We start from the raw sequence: 22,873 nt of genomic DNA, 5'->3' as shown, positions 1-22,873 counted from the left end.
CTAATGAGTTTGCGAGAGAGCCTTCTTTAAATATATCCTGATCTCATCAAGAGGGAACTGATATATTGCATGTGGCGTCAAAATCGCTCTGAAGACGACACCTCAAACTAAACCCTTCCAAAGGCCGTCTTTCAGGGCTTGTTATATAAACAACTCTAAACCCTTTCTGGACACTGAACAATAAGGTAGATTTATTTACTGTCATTATTTCAGGAAGATCTGCTCCCCCTTTTCAAAATCGCCCCCGGCGCGATTGTATGATGATGACTGTAAACACATTTTCAGATGATTTTGGCCATTCTTCTTTTCAGCAAGTTCTTGCTGCAGGCAGACCTCAAGCATGCCTGTTAATGCTTAAACCAGAATGGAGACGCTGCTTTATGAAGCACAGCCTAACAGAAACATTATTAACCCAATGGATACTAGCGATCTAGGAGGCTACCTCTACTTGTAATACTTCTCTTATTAGCTGCGGCGACACAGTCATGTCATGTTAGTGCTGGGACAAATATCCGAACAAATATGTTTTGACATGTATTCAGATACAAAAATCAGATGTTCGTATTCGCTACAAATGACAAAAATACTTTGCACTTATTTACCATCACCAGAATTTTGCTCGTTTTGATATATTAAAAAAAATAAATAAATAAAAACAGGATCAACACAGCAGCTCTTGAGTCTCTATTTAAAAGATTTAGACAGCAAAAAGTAAACAAATCAGATTTTACGCGCACCCTTAGTAATCTCTATGGAAAGCCATCTGGGACAAAAATGTGTTGTGGCGCTTTACAGCGAGTCAGAATCTCATGGGACAGAAAAAAGGGAAGTCATTCTGAAACACCTCGCTTAAACAATACCAAATTTCCTGAAAATGTTGTGTAGTGATATATATATATATATATATTTTGTTGACTTTCAGTTATGTGGAATGTAATAAACGAGAACCAAAACTGAGTTTTTTTTTTTTCCCCCTTCACTTTACAACACCATTTCCACGTTTTGTTTTATTTGAAGTGTTTAAAGTTTAAATTTCAGGTTTTCGTTTGTTTGTTCAGCTACAAAAAGACACAAGTAAACCTCACGTTTATGAAAATGTGTCGCTGGCCACTGTTTACTGTGAAGAAACGGCAATGGCAAGGAATGAAAAAAAACATCAAAACAAAACCTGATACGTTTATTTAAAAACATGGTTTGCGGAGATGTTCTCTTCCAGTAAGCTCTGTGCATGAAGCACGTACAGAACAGAATGAAAAGGTAGATAACAATCCTGTAACCCACGTCACAGACTTGGAAACACGCCGCTACAGAAGCATGCAGTAAATATGTACACATGAGAAACAGTAGTGCTATTGGGAAAGAGCTGGCATAGCTCACAAATCATTATTCCAGGTCAGTGATGAAGCCAAAGTCTTCTTGTGCAGAAAAAATAACTACCTATTAAAATAAATATATATATTTTCTTTTTTAAATGCATTTTGTCATTTTGTAATGATTTTTTTCACAGATGATAGAACGGCAGCACAACGTCGCTGCAGCTGTAGAATGAATTTATTAAATCAAGTTAATGGTTTTCCGTCACTCTCTGTTCAATGCAGTGTTTCAGGTTTGCTGCTGTATTCCTGAAACACACTTTGTGCGCTGGCGCTTTCCCAAAGCAACTCCCCGTGATGAAACACTGCTTCATAAACCTTAGCAAGATTGTGGCAAAAGTTGGACTTGCCATGCTGTCCAATGCCAGGTCACTTGGCAAAAAAACAAACAAACCTTGATAACTTGGCAATCCAGCTAAGAACTGCAAAGAAAGCAGTGACTTCCCGATAACGGAAGGCAGTGATCAGATTAGCCAAGCAGGGAAATGAAAACCAAAGGCAGTGGATCTGTTTCTTCAGTGCACCATCATGGGATTCCCATTCCAAATCTAGCCTCATTTATTTAGGTAGAACTGCAAATATGAGATTTATTTTTTTATATAATGTAGAAGGCAAAAGGCACAGTTGTGTTTGTGGGGTAATGCACTACATCCATAACTTAAAGGAAACCTGTACTTGCATAACATAGCTGGGGACTTCCAGTGGTTCAAGTAGTTGAATTCCTTTTAAATTCTTGCAAACCGGAGGGTAAGATCAAACAGAGCAATGTTGGAATCAACAGGACCCAGGACCAGATGCAGCTAAAGTAAAACTTGGTCCTGTAATATCTACCTCAATAGAAGCCTGTGAAGAACCTGCTTTTCCTCTTCAGTGTAGCCAGGCCAGTCCCTCTGCACATGCCTATAGTACTCATCTTTCAGAGTGTAGCTATTCTCCTTAGAGTTTACCTTTGCAACCTGTAACAAAAGACACACCATCAGTCTTGTGCTGGAAACAATGGTATTCATGCATGCAAAAGAAAAACAGCACATGGGCGAATGAGTGGTTATACAACAAGATGATCAGATATAAAGATAGTGTGTGAAGGGAGCGTTGTATAGCAATACTACTTAGTTGCACAGCCAAGGATTAACAAGGGGTTAGGTCATATTTAAAATGGATTAAAAGGTGTGGTAACTAAGGTTTTAAATCCTAGTTTAGCGCCTGTGCCATTTTCATCGTCTTGTATTGTTTAATGGACCTTCTCATCCATGATGTGTGTGATCACCTCTGAAATATCTGCGAGCATACACCACGTTCAGTTAGTGCTAAAAAAAAGAAATCAGCATTTTAAATAACTCCCGCCAGCAGAGTAGCGATCAGATGCTGTAGAACTAACAGTTCAGGGGTTAGGGAAGATCGTCAAGGACTTGGGTATTATGTAGATAGATACATCAAATGAACAATTAAATAAAGAATTTACTGAGTGCAATTAATCATCATAAATTATTCATAACCTATGATTCTTTTCTGTTAAATGGATAAATGCACACACACACAGAGAGCTTATCCCCGAAAGACTCTGTAAATCTACAAAATATATTTACAGTCACACACTCTGCAGTGTTGAAGATATTTTCCTTTCCATCTCTGTCTCTCCACTCCCCTGATTAAAACACGTTCCAAGGAAATTTTAATTATGCACCCACCCAATTATTTTATTTATTTATTATTCTTTTTATTCGGCTGTTTTGCGCAGCTCTCCCCAAGCACCATTTAGCTTGTCTAATAGAAGCGCTTGCTGATCGCCCAGATTACAAGACCGTCCTTAACAGACCTCTCCCCGGAGAGGTGGGATGCAACAGTAACACTGAAACATTGAGTAGTAACCTTCCCACACTCCCAGTGACAGTGTAAAACAGCAAACAAGGCTGGCAACTAGAGACATACTGTACTCGGTGCCAAGGTTTGCTGCAGCCTGCCTCCCTGCCTGCCTCAAAACACAATCTCCCCCCGGCGATTACTCAAGCACTGAAGAACTGAAGAAGCTGCGTCTCCTTTATCAGCCTACAGGCAGTTTAACTAAATATTTACAGGAACAGAACAAGCTGCAAACAATTACAACCCACGTATCTACAGCAGAACAATAACCTCCCTTAAGCCTGGGGGAAGAATACAAAGAAAAACAAACTCTATATTTGATTTGCCTTTTAGTCTTCCAAAAAACATTTCAGAACTGTGACACACACGAGAGAAGATGATTTGACCTGAAGTAACGCTGAGCTGTTGATAATCTTTTGGCTTTTGAAAATCCTGGCTGGGGAAAAAAGAAGGCCATGAACACACGACCATTTCTAGCATGATGAAAACGTTTAATATAATTTAATACATGCGCGCACACACACACACACACACACACAATTCAACCTTGTTTTTTGGTACCCAGTTTGGTTTACCTATTTTTCAAATTCATACACCCCTCAATACACTGGCCTACCACTACAGACACATGTAAAATGCGAAGTACGTAAAGGAAACGCTCAGTCTTACTGCATCTAACACAGGGGCCAGGTCAGCTTTGTCCTTTGGGTTGGCTTTTTCCCTTTCCAGCCACAGGATCAGCTCCGGTTTCTTGTATGGCTTCAAGGCCAGCAGGTGAATGATGCGGTCTCGGAGAGTTCTCTGAGGGACAATACTGGAGGTGCTGCTCCTCTTCACAGCCAGCACGGGACTCGGAGGAGAGTGTTTACGGAAAGGAAAGCTGTCCAACACTGGAGCTGGGCCGTGCCTCTTCTGAACTTTAACACATTTACCTGCGAAGAGAAAAAAAAAGGCTAAATGATATATCTCTAGATATTGTGTTGCAGGTTCTCATGTCAAAAGACCGGACAGTTACCTGCTCTAAATTCAACTAGCCTCCCGTTACTTTTATGAATAGTGTTACAGTAAGTTTAAGGGTGTATAAAAACTTGAGTTAATACAAAAAATAAAAAGGAACAAAAGTCATCTTGAAATTAAAATTAATCTAAACCTTTCCAAGTAACAACTGTTCCAACAGAAGAAAGGGTGAATTTGATTTGACATTTACTAACTAACTTTTTTCTTTACCAAGATTCCAGCAGCCTGTAATTAAAAAGGCACATAATGCAATTAATAAAAATCTGTTAAGAGGATTAAAAGAAAAAGATAAAACAATAGTTCATTAAGTGAACTCAACCACAAAAAAGATTTATATATTTATTTTCTTTTTCCACATGTTTGGTGACAACCCAGCTTAGCACTCATTAAGGCTTTGCTTAGCACAACAGGACAAGAACAAGAAGCCATTACAGAACACACACAGAGAGTAAACAAGCACAACAAGGGAAGAGAGAAGCAACAGAAAACCCAGTGTGGGTGCTGCAGAATGGCAAACAGAAAGGGTCTATTTGAACTCCAATCAGATGGCTTGCAAACCTCAGTGGCTGGGTATCTTTAGAGGACGAGCTTTCCTGCATGTTTAGAAGTTACTGCCAGACTTCCAAACACCGCCAAGTTCAGTTTATACTGTACTTTAACCCCATTGTCGGACGCAATGATGATGCCACATGTGCATGTAGAGCATACAACATGGCGCCCTGTACTAGATACAGACTACTCCCGACACCTGCGTCACTGTGTGTGGAGCAGAACACAATGTAAACATTCAGACTATGCCCCGACCTGCATGTTGTGCATGAATCAATAGCCAGTGTTGACTTTAAAATTCCCATGCACACTATGTCAGAAATCGTATCAACCACAGCAGGGTTTGTTTCCCTTCCTTTAAAAGTTGCCACTAAAGAAACGATTGGTTTACCAAGATTCAAGAATTGCTTGTCCATAAATAAAACGTAATGCTGCTCCATTAAAAGGGAAATGCTGCCTTGAGGTTCAGACAGAGAACTTTAGAGCCGAGAGATTCGGAATCTCATCTCAGAAACTGACAAGAAATGTGCGATACTGAAGCCAGTCAGTTAACCGGACTGTCCCTGTAACCTTTTACACTAACGCTGGAGACAATCAGAGATTAATAACAAACTGCACTGTTCCACTCATTCAATTAGCCAGTACCGCTGTGCACTGACAGGACAGACTAATCGAACGATGAGCTGTGCTGTCACTGGGCATCCAGTTGTAATTAATCCATTGCATTAATTCCCATTACAAAGCAGGTCTTGGTTCACTTAAAGACCAGCCTCCAGTTACAGTGGAACCAGGAGAGCAAGCGAGCAAACAAGAGCGAGCCACGTGAGCCAAATGAAGCAAGAGGGAATGTTTTGAATTAGTGACTTTTCTTCCAAAGCAGCTATGTATAATTCATTATTTTGAAGATAAAAACTAATTGAATCACAAGCACAATAATTACACTAACAGGCAAGCTTCAGTTTCTCTGCATGCGCCTTGTTAGTACATACTCTCATTGCAATCTCTGCCTCGCTAACAGAGCTGGGAATGTGCCAGAGTGCCAATAAAATGATCCAACTTCACTGGCATGAACTGTTCTGATGCATACGTTTCACAGGCTTCTGCAAAGACTAGTACTGTTGGGTGATTTAGTTTTTGGGTTTTTTTTTTCTTTCGGTTATCTCTGGGTAGCCAAATTTCAGACTCGCCTTTTAATTGAAATGGCCTTTATAGGTAGAGAGAGAGAAGACAGACAAATTAAAACTTCTTTGGCATTATCAAAAGTCCCTTGCACTACTGATGGCAAAATCATACAGAGCAACAACGTGGAAGCCACTGTCATTTATCCACAAACGTGTACCCTGCGAATAGCACTGTTACACTTGTGTTTTCAGTGCAAAATAAATCTAAGAGTAATACGAACTGTTCTAAAAACGCCAACAGACTTGAGATCAGTTCGGTTTGTCTAAAAACATCCACAAAGAAAAAAATGTAAGACCAACACTGGTAGTTTAATGCCCTTTCAAAAGACTAAAAAGATGCACTTGAGAAACACAGACAACATCTTTTAACAAAGTACACATGTTGAAATGATTCAGAACAGCAGTGGTATTTAGATCTGCCATTGCACAGATCACACGAATATAGCCCGCCTTGAAATCCTTACTTCGATAGGTCGATCCTGGCTTGATTTCTATAGCTGCCCGGCTCCACGTCTCCTTTTCCACCTGGGACATTCGCTCCCGGGTCATCTGGTAGGAGTCATCAGTGGCACACACCGTGATCTTATCCTGAATACTGCCTTGGCTTTCCAGCTGCTCTCGACCCAGGCTGCCAGGGTTAAAACACACACACGCACACACACCACACGGTTAGAGCTCCACATAAACGGGGATTGGAAAGAAAAGGAAATGCACTTGGTGTGAAACAACACAGAAGAATCAGAAGCCAATCGGGTAAACAGCTGATCTTTCTAACCAATGGCAATTGATTTTATTTAATTTTTAATATTAATTTTTATTAATATTATTAATATTGCAAATATTGCCAATTAATATTCCCACTGCATGGACTGCAGATAGATGAGCAGCCCAATTACAGATATAAAAGTAAAAAAGGCATTAAATACTGAACAAAACTTCACGTTTCTCCATATTACTGAAGGTCGGGTCTTGTTCTTGCAGCTGCGGTGTTGGATTCTTTAAGTGCATATAATTAAAAAAAAAAAAAAATGCTTTGTGATACACACTGGGTGAGGGTTGGCTTTTACATAATCGGCTGAACAAACACAGCAGACATCTGGAAAAAGTAAAACTTCACTGAGAGAAGTGCTGAATTGGCAGTGAACTGCATCTTCTGTGCTAGTCATCGCAAGGCACTGAGAAATGAGCCGTACTGGAATCTAAGAAAGGAAATCCACTGGTTAAGCCAGGCCTCCAACCGCCTGGTGTCAGACACAGCTGCTCCTGCACATGAACTTGGATGGAAAGTATATGGACAGACATCTCCTTATAATCCCAGATTGAGATATTCTTAATAAACTGCGCTAATGAAAGCTCCAACCACACTTCTCCAGTTGTGATGAAGTGACTCTCTAGAGAGCTGTAAAAGAAATATACTTATACATACACACTGCCTCTGTTATATGCATAGGATACAATTCAGAGTTAAAACATCTTGTATTAGGTTGTGTTCATGGTCAGTGGTTTATTTTAATAAAAGGACACAAAACATAGGAAGGATTCACTGCATTGCAAAACTGAAGTGTTGCGAAAGGCAAGTTCAGACCTTACTGACTGCACAATCTGCCTGCAGAAAAAATAAATTAAAAAAAGTTCTGTGTAGAGCTTGAATGTTAAAAGGGGCCTGAAGGGACTCAATGGAATCCCTTCTTCATATTCCTGCTGTTGTTCTTGGCTCAAGCTCCTCACTGATGGCAGAGCTAAAGTTCAGCCTGAAACACACATCTAGGAGCCGCACAAGAGCCCATTAGAGTGCAGTCCCCACTGCCCTGCTCCCTGCACACCTTCGTCAGAGTACAGTCCCCACTGTCCTGCTCCCTGCACAAGTTCATCAGAGTGCAGTCCCCCTGCCCTGCTCCCTGCACACCTTCATCAGAGTACAGTCCCCCCCTGCCCTGCTCCCTGCACACCTTCATCAGAGTGCAGTCCCCACTGCCCTGCTCCCTGCACACCTTCGTCAGAGTACAGTCCCCACTGTCCTGCTCCCTGCACAAGTTCATCAGAGTGCAGTCCCCCTGCCCTGCTCCCTGCACACCTTCATCAGAGTACAGTCCCCCCCTGCCCTGCTCCCTGCACACCTTCATCAGAGTGCAGTCCCCACTGCCCTACTCCCTGCACACCTTCATCAGAGTGCAGTCCCCCCCTGCCCTGCTCCCTGCACACCTTCATCAGAGTGCAGTCCCCCTGCCCTACTCCCTGCACACCTTCATCAGAGTGCAGTCCCCCCCTGCCCTGCTCCCTGCACACCTTCATCAGAGTGCAGTCCCCCCCTGCCCTGCTCCCTGCACACCTTCATCAGAGTGCAGACCCCCCCTGCCCTGCTCCCTGCACACCTTCATCAGAGTACAGTCCCCCCGCCCTGCTCCCTGCACACCTTCCATTCACTTAGAAACAAGGAAGTCCCTGCTAGAACGCACACTACAGAAGCTTTCAGCACTCTCTAAAAAAAACCCTGCACCCCCCCCAGCTCCTACTTGTAGGTTTTCCCCATGGTGCCTGCAATAGGCACGACTCCAGGTTTGGTATCGGCATTGCAGTCGTTACCCCTTCCATTCCTGAGGAAACGGTCATTTCCCACACATCTCATCACCCAATAGCACGTGTTTGAGGACTGCTGACTGCAGCAGTAAAATCACAGAGATGTGAAGGCATTGCAAACAGTCCCGGCACCCACTCCTCTCAGGAAGTGAGTCTACCCACCTACCCCCCCGGCTAGGGTTTTATCGGTGAATAAGTTATAAAAATAAAGTTAAGTGTCATGGTGGTTCTTTTGTTTTTGTATGAACATCAGGATTACAGGTTTTTTTTGGTTTTGTTTACTTACCCAGTGACATACTGGTGGATGCAGTCAAAGCTGGCCTGAGGTTTATCTTTGCTATCACTGGACAGGTAGAAAGAGAACAATCGCAGAGCGCCGGGGGAGTCCGAGGAAGGAGCTGGGATCTTGATGTACTGTAGAGGGAACAATACACAGCGTTACAAACCAAAGAGAGTACACTGCAAATGAAGAATCTCAGACCTGCAGTGACCAGTTAGTTTCTCTATATGAAGCTACAGATAAATCTGCTGAATCAAGTGCTGACTTAGGGATGCTTTTATTAACCAGAACCCATGCCATTTATATACAAGAATACAAACAAACAAACAAGTACAGTACACACCCCCCCCCCCATTTAATCCATGAGCTAAACCCCACTAATGCTCTGCTTTAATTGTGGCCCAGCATCACCCAGCCCAATGTTACATACACAACAAGTGGCCATTTGGTAAGGCATACACACAGAAAAGGGCTGTTTGAAGATTTGCCTGTTTAAAGTCGTTCACTACTCTCATATACACCTCTGCTGCGTGCAAGTGTCATGCAACGAGCGCATGAAGCTCCAGAGAGTGTTACGAAGCAGCCTTCATGTGGTTTAACATCTCCCTTGATCATACAATCAGCCAAGGAGCTTCTCTTTTGCAGAAACTAATCCCTCAGGGTAAAAACCCCTCGAGACAGATTTGTTTTTGGTGCAAATACATTTCTTACAGCTTGCAATGGATATAAATAAATAAATATATATGCATCAATCTCTACCCCCATTACAATTTTTTTTTTTTTTTAATGAAAAAATGAAATACAGTAAGCCCAGACACAGCCTTGATCATAAAAGGGTCACTGATTTACATTCTGCAAACTAAGTGAGATTAAAATTACACTAGGTGGTCCAAAGTGAATCACTTAAAATAAAAGTCAGAATCTGAATGTGAGTTCTGTCAGCCTGACCACTGAAGTATCTGTGCTTGCACAATGACTGCATTACTTGCAGGCAAGTTTTGAATTTAAGAATCAAAGATTTCAGTGAGGGGTGGCTGTTTATGTTCTGTGCACCTGGAATACTCCAACACACAGATTTACAATAGATGAAAACCTGGGTGGTCATGCTGCTGTGGAGGTACGTGAAAAAGTTATAAAGAGTTTCCACAGCTTTAAAACATGCACACTAGATCAGTAGGTGGCTTGTGCAACGATCACCTGCCACTATTTCACTAATGACACAATAAAGCTTTCCACTGTTCAGGTAAACTGCGGGAACAGAAGGCAGGCTGTGATCAGTAACACAGCTGCAAGCTGTTAAACCACAGCAATAGCCTGGCTTCAGTGGACTGAGCAAACAAATCAACAGCAGTGTTTACCTCTGCAGACAAAATCCATTCGACAGCGCCACCGTTTGTAGGAAGGGGCTCCGAGTAAATCACACCAATGCACTCGTCTTTAAAGCAAATGTGAAACGATGACCAGGGGGCGAGATTTTAAATGTTATTGACACATGTGTTGTTAAAAACGTTAAACAAGACGAATGGGACTGTTTTAAGCAGTACGATGCCATGTGGGACTGGAATTCTTTGAGTTCTTGTTTTTTTATTGCTTAGCAATTGCTTAATTGAGGTAGAACTTGATTTATTGTGGATTAACATGCTTTTTCAGTGACGGTTCCCCCCATTTGCTCTTCAGCAATTCCTCCTGTCTTTTGCAATGGCTCTGCTCACTTACCTCTGCATTTGATGTGCTGCATAACTGAAAGAAAACAGGGAGATGCAGCTTACATCTAACGAGACCAACATGAGGGAAAGACCATTCGCACAATAAAGGGAGTTCCTTTCTTTTACCCAACTCCTATAGTTTAATACAAGTACAGCATTTCTGGATCCAATCCTTGAATCAGCACTCAGACATTCTTCTTGAACGGAAGAAATGAACAGCTTTTAGTGCTTTCAAATAACTAGGAGGCACAAGAATGCCCTACCCCCCACTGGGAATGAAGGGGCTATTAACTCTGAACGCACCAGACAGTTTATCCACCAGGGACCATGGGACTTCATTTACCCAATCACAGCAGCCCAATCATTAGCACTGAGCGAAAGCTCGACCAGCAACATCACAAAGAATTCAGTATCAAAGCCATTGGCCTTCCTTTTATCCTTGGAACACAATCTCCAATAAAACGTTAGGGTCTTTTTTGGTTTTGTTTTTTTAAGTTTTGCTTATTGGACTTAAAATAACATAGCCTTAACAGAGAGCAATATTGGCTTAAATAGACTGACTGTTGCCAGAGCTCAAAATCAACTTAATATGACATTAATGTGCTGTTTATTGAGGAAATCATGCTGTCTGGTTACGTTCAGAGAGAGACAGTATTTTATTTATTTATTTATTTTTTCTACATTAACTCTGTTGCCTTTGGCGATCTCAAAGCCAGAAGCTGCTGTGATTAGTAATAAGGAGATCCATGGGGGGTTACTGCACTCTGCTACTTAATTGCTTTAGATAATTAGAATTTGCCACGTAGCCACTGTAGCCTAAAACAGTCTGTCCTAATTTAGCGATCAACAAATCAAAGTAACAAGCAAGCCGCAGGACAGATCTGGAGCTTAGGTAGGTTATCAAAGGGTCTGTTTCTCGAACTGATCCCAGCTGATACAAACAGCAAGTGCCCTCTTTGGATATAGACAATGTGAATGCTTATGCATACACCAATAAGAAGTATTGCAAAGACTAGTTTAATCATAGCGCACACACTCATTATAAATGCAGCAGGACTCCGCAGTCAGACATGCTTACAGCACATCTAAAGATTATTTTTCTTGAGATTTTCTTGCGATTCAAGCATAGTCCTTATTCGGGGTTCATCATTTCCAAATGGTGCCTCCTAATCTACAATTACATGCACGCACGCACGCACGCACGCACGCACAGACACACCTTGAGGGTACTGCACAACACTCCTCCTCCCCCACCCCCCTCAAAGTATAAAGCAAAAATAAATAAAAGGAAAGGGATCACAGACAGTTAAGTTCCAATTACAAAGAGGGCTTCCTCCAGTCCGCAGGGGATATGAAACACTGTAAACTAGGAGGTCTCATATTTCCAAGCACAAGCCTCCGAGGTGTCCGTGTCAGAGACAACACACAACACTGCATCACAATCCCACGCACAGGTAGAGTCTAGTGCACCTTGAAAGGCAAGTCAGTGCATGTGTAAGGACTTCTTCACACACGACGAAAACAGACGAGATCCAAAACAGTATCACAGATTAGAAAACACAGAAAAGAAAAACAGATTGGTCTGCTGGTTAGGTAAATTTGCAAACAGATTGGTGTGCTGGTTCGATACATTTGAAAACAGATTGGTGTGCTGGTTCAGAACATTTGAAAACAGATTGGTGTGCTGGTTCGATACATTTGAAAACAGATTGGTGTGCTGGTTCAGAACATTTGAAAACGGATTGGTGTGCAAAAATACAGCAAAAAGTACAGCAGCATAACATCTGGTTCTTAACAGGTGAAATAGAGCTCAGCAAAGCTCCAGCAACAGAATGCTACTAGTGCATGCAAGGAAAGCTTGGTTTGGTCACCAGATTGAGGTATGAAGATGTCACTGAGATTTGGCAGAATGTCAAGACATGCCTGATCCCAGGAGAGGCGTGCCAGGGGTTCAGAACAACTCCAGTCATTACTGAGTGTGTTCCACAACACTGCTGCCGAGACGAGGTTCACAACACAGCTGCTCTTTATACCTTGATTACTTGCTTCCACACAACCTTGATGTTATCTTACCAAGTTAGGGCCAATAAAAAAAAAAAAAAGCATTTGCGTACATACATTACTGGATCATTGTATACACGCGCGCGCGCGTGTGTGTGTGTGTGTGTATATATACACATATATATATATATATATATATATATATATATATATATATATATATATATATATATATATATATATATATATAATTAGTATATAAGTATTATATATAAGGTATATATGATATAACATGGTACCAGACCATGTTCCCATCGGTACAAGGTCATGTATCAATAACGCCTTATTGATCTGTCCTAAGAGATTAAATCTCTCAAGGGAGGTGTAGCTAATAGTGACGGGCAGCACCCCCACCCGCTCCCTCCATGTAGCAAATGCTCAGTCATGCAGCAGGCCTGATGCCGATTAACTAGGAGGCATCCAACAGTCATTCTGGCATTAACGCCTCCCCCCACCCCCAGGGCAATGGTGTATGACAGCGCAGAGCAACACACACATCACTCATCCACCCTCAAACAACAACAAATACACGTTTGTGCAGATTTGTACATTTTCCAGCTAGAAATAATATTGTATTGGGGAAAAAAAAACAACAACTCATGAACTGCATAGGTAGAGCATCCTTACAGGGCCATTACACATCATAAAACCAGCTGGACAGAAAGATAGAGTACATTTTTATAAGGCTTCTCTGCACCAAGTCTCAAAAACAACATTTCAAAGTCAGGCTACTTGCACTTATTGTGCTTGTGTGAAAACCCCAATATTACATGACCTACACAAGGGATTCAAACTGCAACATGCCCCAAAGCAATAAGACAAAGCTGAATTCAGAGTGAAAGCCTGCACCACCCCACTGTCAGAAAAGCGTCTCTCTCTCTGAAGCTCTCCCCACCCCCTGTCTCCACCACCCCAATCTCAGAAAAGTGTCTCTCTCTCTGAAGCTCTCCCCACCCCCTGTCTCCACCACCCCAATCTCAGAAAAGCATCTCTCTCTCTCTCTCTCTCTCTCTGAAGCTCACCCCAACCCTGTCTCCACACCTCACTCTCAGAAAAAAGTCTCTCTCTCTCTCTGAAGTCTCCCCACCCCCCGTCTCCTCCAGCACCACCACACACTTTGTATTCTCATGCAAATGAATGTCGCTCAGGTCAGTTCATTCTGGATCGCTCCTCTTATTTCCAGCTTCCTTCTCTATCTTTATCACCAGATGCCACTTAACTCATTAGTCACCAGATCTTCGATCCAGGATTTACATGTGAATGTGTCCCTATTCGGGTCTGGCAGATTATTGCTGCTGATTTAGATGCAATTAAAACAATGCAATATTGTAACCCCTTTCCCGCCAGACAACATAGGTGTAGATGCACTTGTACCTGTAAGGTAGGTCCTCTACTCCAGGTCTTCACTGTGGATTAAAGCTACTGTGAGCTAGCCATCCCCCTACAAAATCACTATTCCAAAGACCAACAGAAAGCAATGTAAAAAAAACAACCTTTTGAAAGCCTCTTATAATTGACACACACTGTAGTCCAGACCACCCTGTACATAGCAAAGTATGGGAGCAAGACCACTATCACTTTCATAGATGATAATGTTAACATGAACATTCAAATCAGGCTATGGAAGAACAATGTATTCTGGCCTGAATAAGCAAAATAACAAGAACAACGTGAAAGGTGTTCCTCGTCTGAATATAAAATGTGCTTGACAAGGTGGGGTTTTTTTGCATTGTGTGGTTTGCTTTGATTAGTCCCTCTCTCTGTTAAATGGCTAATTACAGGATGTTTCTGAAGTACCCTTTCAGATGCTGCTGCAGGGCTGTGCCGCCCTTTAACCCTCTCCTTCCTGTCACATGTCACAATAAAGACCCAAAACAAATGCAATTCAAATGGCTTCTCATTTCCATGCTGCTTCCTTCTTGATTATTGTCCTGTGGTTCTGTTCACTACATGGTAATGGGCCACACTATTAAATGGTGGTTATCAAGGTAATTACTGAAAAACACACAAAGCCTGAATGGCTAGCTTTTAAAACAAACCACCTCAAGCAGTTTGGAAGATGCTCATATAATTAAATACATACATGGATAAACACGGCTGAACAAGTAAAACTCAATCTGAATTCAAAGAGTTCCTTTACTGAAAAAACTAAATTAAGTTAAAAAGGTGTCACTTATTTGCAAGGAAAATGCCTACAAATATAATACAATGCAAGGGAAACACTCAAAAGTTAACATGATCCAACTGAAGTTAGTGAACAGGCAACTTAAAAACAGGCATAGGCAGGAAAGCCGCGAGGGGCCTTGTTGCAGCCTGCGCCATTGTAGCCAAATGGCAATAGATTCCCAATTGTCAGCACTATGCCCAGACTGAGCCTCCTGGCAGGGTCCACAGTCAGATACAATAACTCTTTCTCCAGCTAGAGTGCAACTACATCTGTTCCATTCTAGCGTGTGTTTGGAAATGTCAAATACTTTTAGACTGGGATATATGGTGTGAAGTGAACCAGAACAGAACAACTCGGCTTGGAGCGTGGCCCGAGAACAAATTGACAGCATGCTTCAGTCTGGCAGGAGAGTCATTTCCTTGGTTTTTTCAGGTGCAATATATTATATATATATATATATATATATATATATATATATATATATATATATATATATATATATATATATTTATTTATTTATTTATTTATTTATTTATTTTCAAATGCTTGGATTTCCATCAAGTAAGAAATCCCTGCTGGGAGATATAGATATATTATTATATTATATTACACACAGAGACAAACACAAATACAGGCGTTCCAGGGCATAACACCTAAACTGGACCTGCATTTCCGACAACAAACATACAATAAAATCCTGACTCCCGAAGGCTGGGTGCACAAGGCAGGGTTAATTGTTTCAGGGAAACTCGGTATGTTCCACAAAAGCCATCTGCGTCTGGTGGTGACATTGCTGACTTCAGCTAATTAAACCCATTTGCATTGTGCCAGACAAACGACAGCAACGGCTGCACTCAAGGCACTGAGAGGTTTCTTATTTATTTATTCTGCATTATGTGTGTGTTTCAAACAGAGACATGCTGTTACTTCAACAAGGGGGTTTGCAGAAGTATATTTATATGCATTTACAAGATCTACAAAGCCCCGAACAAACAACCTTTAAATAACAAGACTCACACGGCTTAGTCTCTAGAATTGTGTAGGATACGCGCAGGCAGTATGAAGCAGGATGGGAACTTGTCAAGATCATCCCTACAGTACATTACATAAAGAACTCAAATGCTCATTAAATAAATACAGCAACTGGTTTTAACTGCCCCTAGGATTCATTTGTACAGTTTACTCCAGTTTGCAGGAGGAATAGATAAAGGAGTAGTAATGTTCAAGCACAGCAAGACAAACAAAAAAAAAATGTTCCAATATTAAAAAAAGCATTCCTCCCAGAAAAACTAATTGGAGTAAGAGTGAATTGGACCTGCTGTTTCAGAGAAAACCCTGATATTTCTTCAGGGAGTTGGTGCTACTGGGGCAGTTTCTGCTTTAAGCTGAATGTAAACAGAGCTCTTAATAGAGAGTGGTCCACATCAGCAATCTAATTGAAATATCAAGAAGCTGACAGCCCCCCCTCCAACCCCATTGCATGGGTGAAAATGCAACAACATGTTCACCTTCTTTCAGCATTTCAAACAGCAGGCCCCAGACCGGGACTGCTCTGAATTGTTGCATGCTCTTTGCTTTGGCCATCTATTCATCTCAAAGTGCTTAACCTGTCAATACAATGTGCCATGTGCCGCTGATTTCACAACCCTGTAACATCTTTTTAAGAGGGTTTTCAGAGCTGCAATGGAATATTCCCCATGGGCATATCATGCAGCTTTTATGAAAGACTCCTCATTGTTAATACATCCACTAAACATAATAGTGCAATCCATTACTGTCTTCATGCAACATCCCCATGCTACTCTCCTGTTCTAAACCTGACCCACAGTTACAATGGAAAGAAGACTCCTATTGCATAGCATGTTCACCCATTGCAAAAACTCATTGTAAAACCAGGAACGGATCCGTCTGCTATGCAATGAAAGTCTTACTTCCATCATTACAAGGCAATATTTAATTTATCAGGATTCATCATGATACAATGTAGGCCAGTCTTATATATTTGTCATTCAGTCTGCACTGACCACTGGTACTATCAGCTGCTTATGGTATAAAACAGAGATACTGATTTTCAGCACCAAAAAAAAAAGGCATGCACATTTGCACAGGACGGGGGCCTGCATATGTTTCTCACATCAGACTCTTTCTATGTGCTAATATTGGGCGTGATTAATGAGAGTGCCGAGATGGCAGACAGCACAATGTAATCAAGCATCTGTAATCATGTCTCCTTTTTGAGTTACAATTTTATATTTACGCTCTCCTTGATAACTCAATGCAGGGAGAGTAAAAGCAGACTTCCTCATCTGCATCAAGGCCAATAAAACAATAGTGGGAACAGAGAGCTGTAAAAAAATCATTACTCACACACACCCCATTCTGTGCATCAAAAGCACCGCACAGGACAATGCAAACCACAACGGTTTTCATCACAGAGTTTATTTACAGCTGGCATTTCCATGTGTTTATAAAGCTTGAGCACAGAACAATATGTTGTTAAATTCTTTCACTAATCTTACACAAGATTCCCTTCAAGAAAACCTAATAAAACTGTTATAACAACAAGGTCCCCAACTTAAAACCACCATCTATACTCCGAAAAACAACCCCTGTACTGTGCTAGTAAGACTTAAGCAAAACTAAGCCTCTGAAGAAAATAAAAACAAAAGATTTGTCACAGGATATCTCTAGAAAAGGCACCTTGAATGAGATTGAAGAGCTTGCTGTAGATTAAACACAAAACGCCACACAAATTCACAAAGTCTACAACCCAAGGATAAACTTATAGCAAATTGTTGTACACAGGTAGCATGGACACACACACACAGAACCTTTTTCTATACATGTTATTGCCCACATTGGTTAATGAAGCACAGCACAGTTCAATACACTGAATTGGTTGAATAATTTTTTTTAGAAGAGATTCCATTGCTACAGTGTGGTAATAAAGATGAATGACTGCAGCTCTGAACATGCACACAGTTCAATGATACAAGAACAAGATACGAGGGTGGATCCGGCAGCATCTCTTATCTGACCCTTTTTGCAAATTAAAAATAAACTCATTGAGACAAATTGCTTTAAAATTGCACTGGCAGGCTCCGTTGACTCTTCGATATATATATATATATATAGATATATATATATATATATATATATATATTATATATATCTATATCATATATAGAGATAGAGAGAGAGAGAGAGAGAGAGAGAGAGAGAGAGAGAGAGAGAGAGAGAGAGAGAGAGAGAGAGAGAGAGAGATATGTATTCTAGGAGTTCAAGGATGAGGAAAAGTGTTGGATTTTACTCTAGTTATTCATCTGTGGTATTTGGAAAGTGGGCAGTGAACTTCAATTCATGCTATTTGCAAAATGAGGGCGTGTTAAAGAGGGTGGACTCCTGTCCACAATAGGTACCTGGTACATCATGTCTAAGCTTGAGAACAGAATACAGTTTCCAAAAAAGAAATGATAAACACAGTGCTACTAGGACCTGCAGCATTGTCTCTCAGACAGGCAGCAGAATGTTTAAAAAAATAAAAAAAGAAGAAATAGAACATCTTGTCCTTCCTTAGACAGTAGAAACCTGAGCACTGTAAGAGACACACTGATCCCTGATGCTTTCTGCTTGGCTTGACAGGATACTCTTTCTGGCTTACACAGTGGAGCGCCACACAGCACTACAGCACGCAGGGGCGCAGAAACAGCTTGGGGAGGGGGTGGAGTTTCTCAGTGCACACAGCTGGAACACTTCTCGTTTACCATTAACACATAACATAATCCAGTCAGCTCACTCCTAAACCCCTCTTGTTAGACCAAAGAATAGTGCTTAAAAGGAAGGAGGTTCTGCAGCTTTTAAAAGACTTGTATGTAAGTATGTATGTATGATCTCTTAGTTTTATTGTTTTCCTTTATTTTAATGTGTATGGTGGTACTTGTCTTGCCTATGTGCCACCCACGTGACAGTTCTTTCCTTTCTTTTTGTCTTTTGAGAAAACACAAAGAAAAGTATTTTATATCTTTTAGATGCTGCGTCACATTTTTATAGCAAAGTACAAACTTAAAATGCTAGGAGGGAGCCCACTGAAAACACAGCCGGACATGTGCCACAGCACACACATCACCCAACACAGCCGTATGCAGCACATCAAGACAAGGTCTCCTACTAACTCAAAGAATGGGGATTAGTACAGGACACATCTGGACTGATAGAACTAGACTGACGCACATGTGGAATGACTGCTTGCAAAGATGAAAGGCTTTTGAACTGCATTCTTCTTATTGTTATTACAATAAACTGGAAAAAAAAACAAAAAACAGGGTAATGATCCTCAGATCTGAGCACCCCATGAAAAAGGAACGGAGCCCGGGGGCACTCGCGTGGCAGTCGTGTGTATGATGAATGCCTTGCCGTCTCCCGAGGTGCCTGTCAAGGGAAAGGATAATGCATTGTGCAATAACACTGAGGTCAAGAGACAGGCTGCAGCAATAATGTATGCTTTTGCATTCAGTCGCTGCGAGACAAGCTTGATGGAATGCTGTTTAGCACAAGCCTGCCCTGGATGATGGTTGAAATTTAAACTTAAAAGACTGTAGATCAACGGTTTACAGATCTAGCAAGGTTTTGTTTTGTTTTGTTTTTTCAACTCTGTGGTCCTGGCAAAGGGAGTGTCAACAGCCCCACTGAATGCATTGCCTTATCAAGGTGTTGTCCAGTATGGAGAGGTTAAGATAACCAACGGCTCCTCATTGACCCAACCCTACATTAGAGCAAATAGTAAACTGCTGACCCTGCAAATGGAGCAATTTAGACTTCTGCAGATTGTTTAAGGTGAAATGCATTTCATGCCGTCGGAAATGGAGAATGGAAATGGCATATCCTGACGCCCCTGTAACAGTTAATACAGTAGGAAGGGAAAGACTGCTGTGCTACCACCGATTTGCAAGCCACATAGTTATATTAACCTTATATAATACCGTCTCTTAAAGGGTAAGCAGCACCAGCATTAAGGGAGTCAAAATCATTCTTATCAACAAACAAACAATAATTGCATGCCTGACAGTCTCAAAAGCGTTACATTTCACTTTGCATCTTATTCTGTAGTTCACTTTTGCAGGGTTTAAAAAAAAAAAAAAAAACCCTAATCAAATATAATTTCCTAATTCTGTATCAAACCCTTTTTTTCCACGTGCATTACAGGTGTCATCCCTAAGCAGAGCAAATATTGAACAGCGTTGATCTTTCCTCTCTCTGCCATTCAACACTGAGAAGGAAAACATGAATCTCAAATTAGGAAACCGTTCCGTGGTAAACAGGAAAACGATGGTTATGACTAACCAGGATACACCACTGCAGAAAAACACTGCATACCACAGCTCTCCTGTGTGTAATCACAATGGACAATACATTAGATTACTATTAGCAGTATTGAATACAGTATTGCATGAAAGCATAACAACATGCCTGCATGTCCAATAAAGAGCAGAATAGCCTACATCCCCAGGGAAAAAAACAGAAAACAGACAAACCTTCTGGCAGGAAAAACTGTGCATTAGGGCAAGAGATTCCTAGCTGTCCATATGTTACACACCATGAACACGGAATACATTAAACATTAAACCCTCTTTGCAGATTGTTTGTGTGTGATTGACAGCTATTAAAATTGTTTAGGGGCATTTTTCCTTACCAGAAATGACTACAAATATATATTGTTTTCCCCCTTGAGCTCAACTGCATAACTGATCTTTTCTTCTTTTTGTCAGAAACATTTGAACTGTTTTTAGGACAGTACAGTTTAGTTTCAGGGCAGCAGAACACACAGGGCTTCCCCAGCTTCACAGGAAAGAGTGCGAGCACAGTATGCTGCCTGGATGGATTAGATGCACAGCACCTTATAAAATATCACGAAGGCAACAGCAAAATGGTAGTGACAACACACAACAGTTTTACAAACAGACACCCACTCCCCCACCACAACATATTGGTAGACAGCCAGGAGAATATGGATGGGAATTTCCTATCCTGCCTATCTCCAACCTTTTAATAAAAAACGTTCATCCAAGGAGCCTGGTGCTCAGAGTTGCCCAGGAACTAGCCTCTTAAAAACAGAGGGATTATAAAGAGCAGAGGCAGCCTGCTGTACAGTACAGTACATCAAAGGCAGCCTTTAAAGCCGAGAGCTTTCCAAATCGGGTGCCTCTGTGTGCATCACCTCCTCCCCTTCACACACCCTCTCACCCTTCAGTACCTCACATGTAGCACTAACGAACATCAGTGACCTTAGTTTAGAAAAGAAAGGCTTTCTTTTCCTTTAGAAACCCCCCTGGCCACACGGAATGCAGAAGAGCAAGCAGCTACAGCTAGCAAAATCGGATCAACTAAGAAAAAAAAAAAAGAGATGACAAAATGAAGCACCTCATTTCTTTCAGACAAGGCAATATCGGGAATGTTGTAATTGGGCTGCAGACACAGAGGGGATAAAGCTGAATTTCAATGTGCATGTGCTAGCCCTGCTGCCTGCCTCCTCATGGGAGACACTTCAAGATCAGTCACTGTGTTCCAAGTCTGCCACATCCATCAATTTCCTCTGCAATAACAGCTTAATCAGATTTATCTTACAGCTTCACAATCCTCATTAATACCCACTTGGGTGGCGGAAGCTGCCCATTTCCAGCCCTCCTAGGAGGCGCACTGAATGCATTCAAGCTTCGCAAATGTTTCATGTGTTAATATCTGTAATGAGAATGGTAGAATTAACCCAACTAAACAAACTCATGCATCTCTAAGTCACCATGCTTTCAGATTTTATTTATGCTTAATTATGACTGCTGGCATTTCCCCACACTGCATTACCAGGGTCCTTTAACAGAACACGCACAATACTGTTGGCATAAACTATTAAAGTTGAATATGCCACCCCCACATTTTAAACAGTGATCCGAAAACACACTGCATCCATATTCATCCCTTAAAACTGAAAGTACTTTTGAATGCTTATGCCAGGGAGGATTTGAATACTTCTACGGTGTGACAAAGGAGGAGCAGAGAAAACCCATCCATAAGAACATGAAACAACTCGCACCTCGACAACATCTGAAATGAACAGCGTGCACAAAAGAACACTGAAAAAAGACACTTCAAATACAAAACCTTTCCATAAGCGTTACACTTGGGTATTAAATTCATCCACAGCATAATTCATATCAACATATCAACAAAAATAACTCCATAGAGTGGCCTTAGAAAATCAGCAGCTTTCCCAAGCTTTGCCAAAATCCTTATCCTGGTCACTGCCTATAAAAACCACATATTAAACTCCAAATGTCACAGGTCACAAGTGAACAGGGGGAGGCAATATAAAGCAGACCCACCTTTTAAACTTCAATAACGTTACAGGAATGTAATGTATGCGGAAGATGGGCTCCAGTGCAGCAGTAAGAAACAATGATCTGCCATTCGCAAAGACTACTTCTTTTCTACCACTGTATTTTACACGGTAAAAGCACATTTCAAAACGTATATTAGATATGACACCAATGTGTTTATCCAGCTACTGTTGCACTGCAGGATAGTGTGTATGAAGACAGAAGTTGACCCTTACCCCTTGGTTTCCCTGGAAGCAGATAACAGGCTGATTTGGTAAGGAACCCTGGAAGTCAAGAGAGACAGAGAGAGAGAGGGTTAATATCAGCTTTGTAGACTTTGAATAATTAACAAGAAAGTGGAACAACCAATAGAACACCAGGTTCACCTACACTAGACATGTCTGGAGTTCAAACAATTACAAAACAATAAAAAAAAACCACCTAAATAAGCATTTCTCCAAACATAAAAGAACATTTTAAGGAAAAAAAAAAAGGTTTCAAATGCTGTAGTGTTCACCACGATGAGCACATTTAAACCCTGTTCCAGCTCGGGTAATACAAAGATGCAGCAGTCACTTGTCATCTCCCATCTGTGCTCAATTAGAAAAGATCAGGTGGTCCCAATTAGGCTTACAGTAAAACGTGAATGACTCGAGCTGCTATGCAATGGGAGTTTTATTTCCACCTCTGCAAAACCATGAAAACAACCAAGGCTCAGAATGAACCTAAAGCAAG

The 22,873-nt window shown here is 41.3% G+C and overlaps 1 protein-coding gene across 2 annotated transcripts in view; it reads right to left on the bottom strand.

The window, feature by feature from the left end:
- Positions 1 to 22,873, bottom strand: part of LOC121294712 (RNA polymerase II elongation factor ELL2-like) — a 31,819-nt gene that overhangs the window by 4,608 nt on the left and 4,338 nt on the right. Inside the window, exons 2-6 of one of the 2 annotated variants that reach the window (XM_041218743.1) lie at positions 22,375 to 22,422; positions 8,844 to 8,971; positions 6,445 to 6,608; positions 3,903 to 4,165; positions 2,205 to 2,329 (exon numbers count right to left, since the gene is read on the bottom strand). In XM_041218743.1, the coding sequence (XP_041074677.1) occupies positions 2,205 to 2,329; positions 3,903 to 4,165; positions 6,445 to 6,608; positions 8,844 to 8,971; positions 22,375 to 22,422 (728 nt within the window). The remainder of the gene's footprint in view (positions 1 to 2,204; positions 2,330 to 3,902; positions 4,166 to 6,444; positions 6,609 to 8,843; positions 8,972 to 22,374; positions 22,423 to 22,873) is intronic. The other variant, XM_041218744.1, reaches the window with a different exon arrangement.

This window comes from Polyodon spathula, chromosome 19, assembly GCF_017654505.1.
Source record: "Polyodon spathula isolate WHYD16114869_AA chromosome 19, ASM1765450v1, whole genome shotgun sequence".
In the NCBI taxonomy this organism is placed as follows: Eukaryota; Metazoa; Chordata; class Actinopteri; order Acipenseriformes; family Polyodontidae; genus Polyodon; species Polyodon spathula.
Note: the sequence above shows the minus strand (reverse complement) of the source record. Positions and strands in the feature narration are given on the sequence as shown.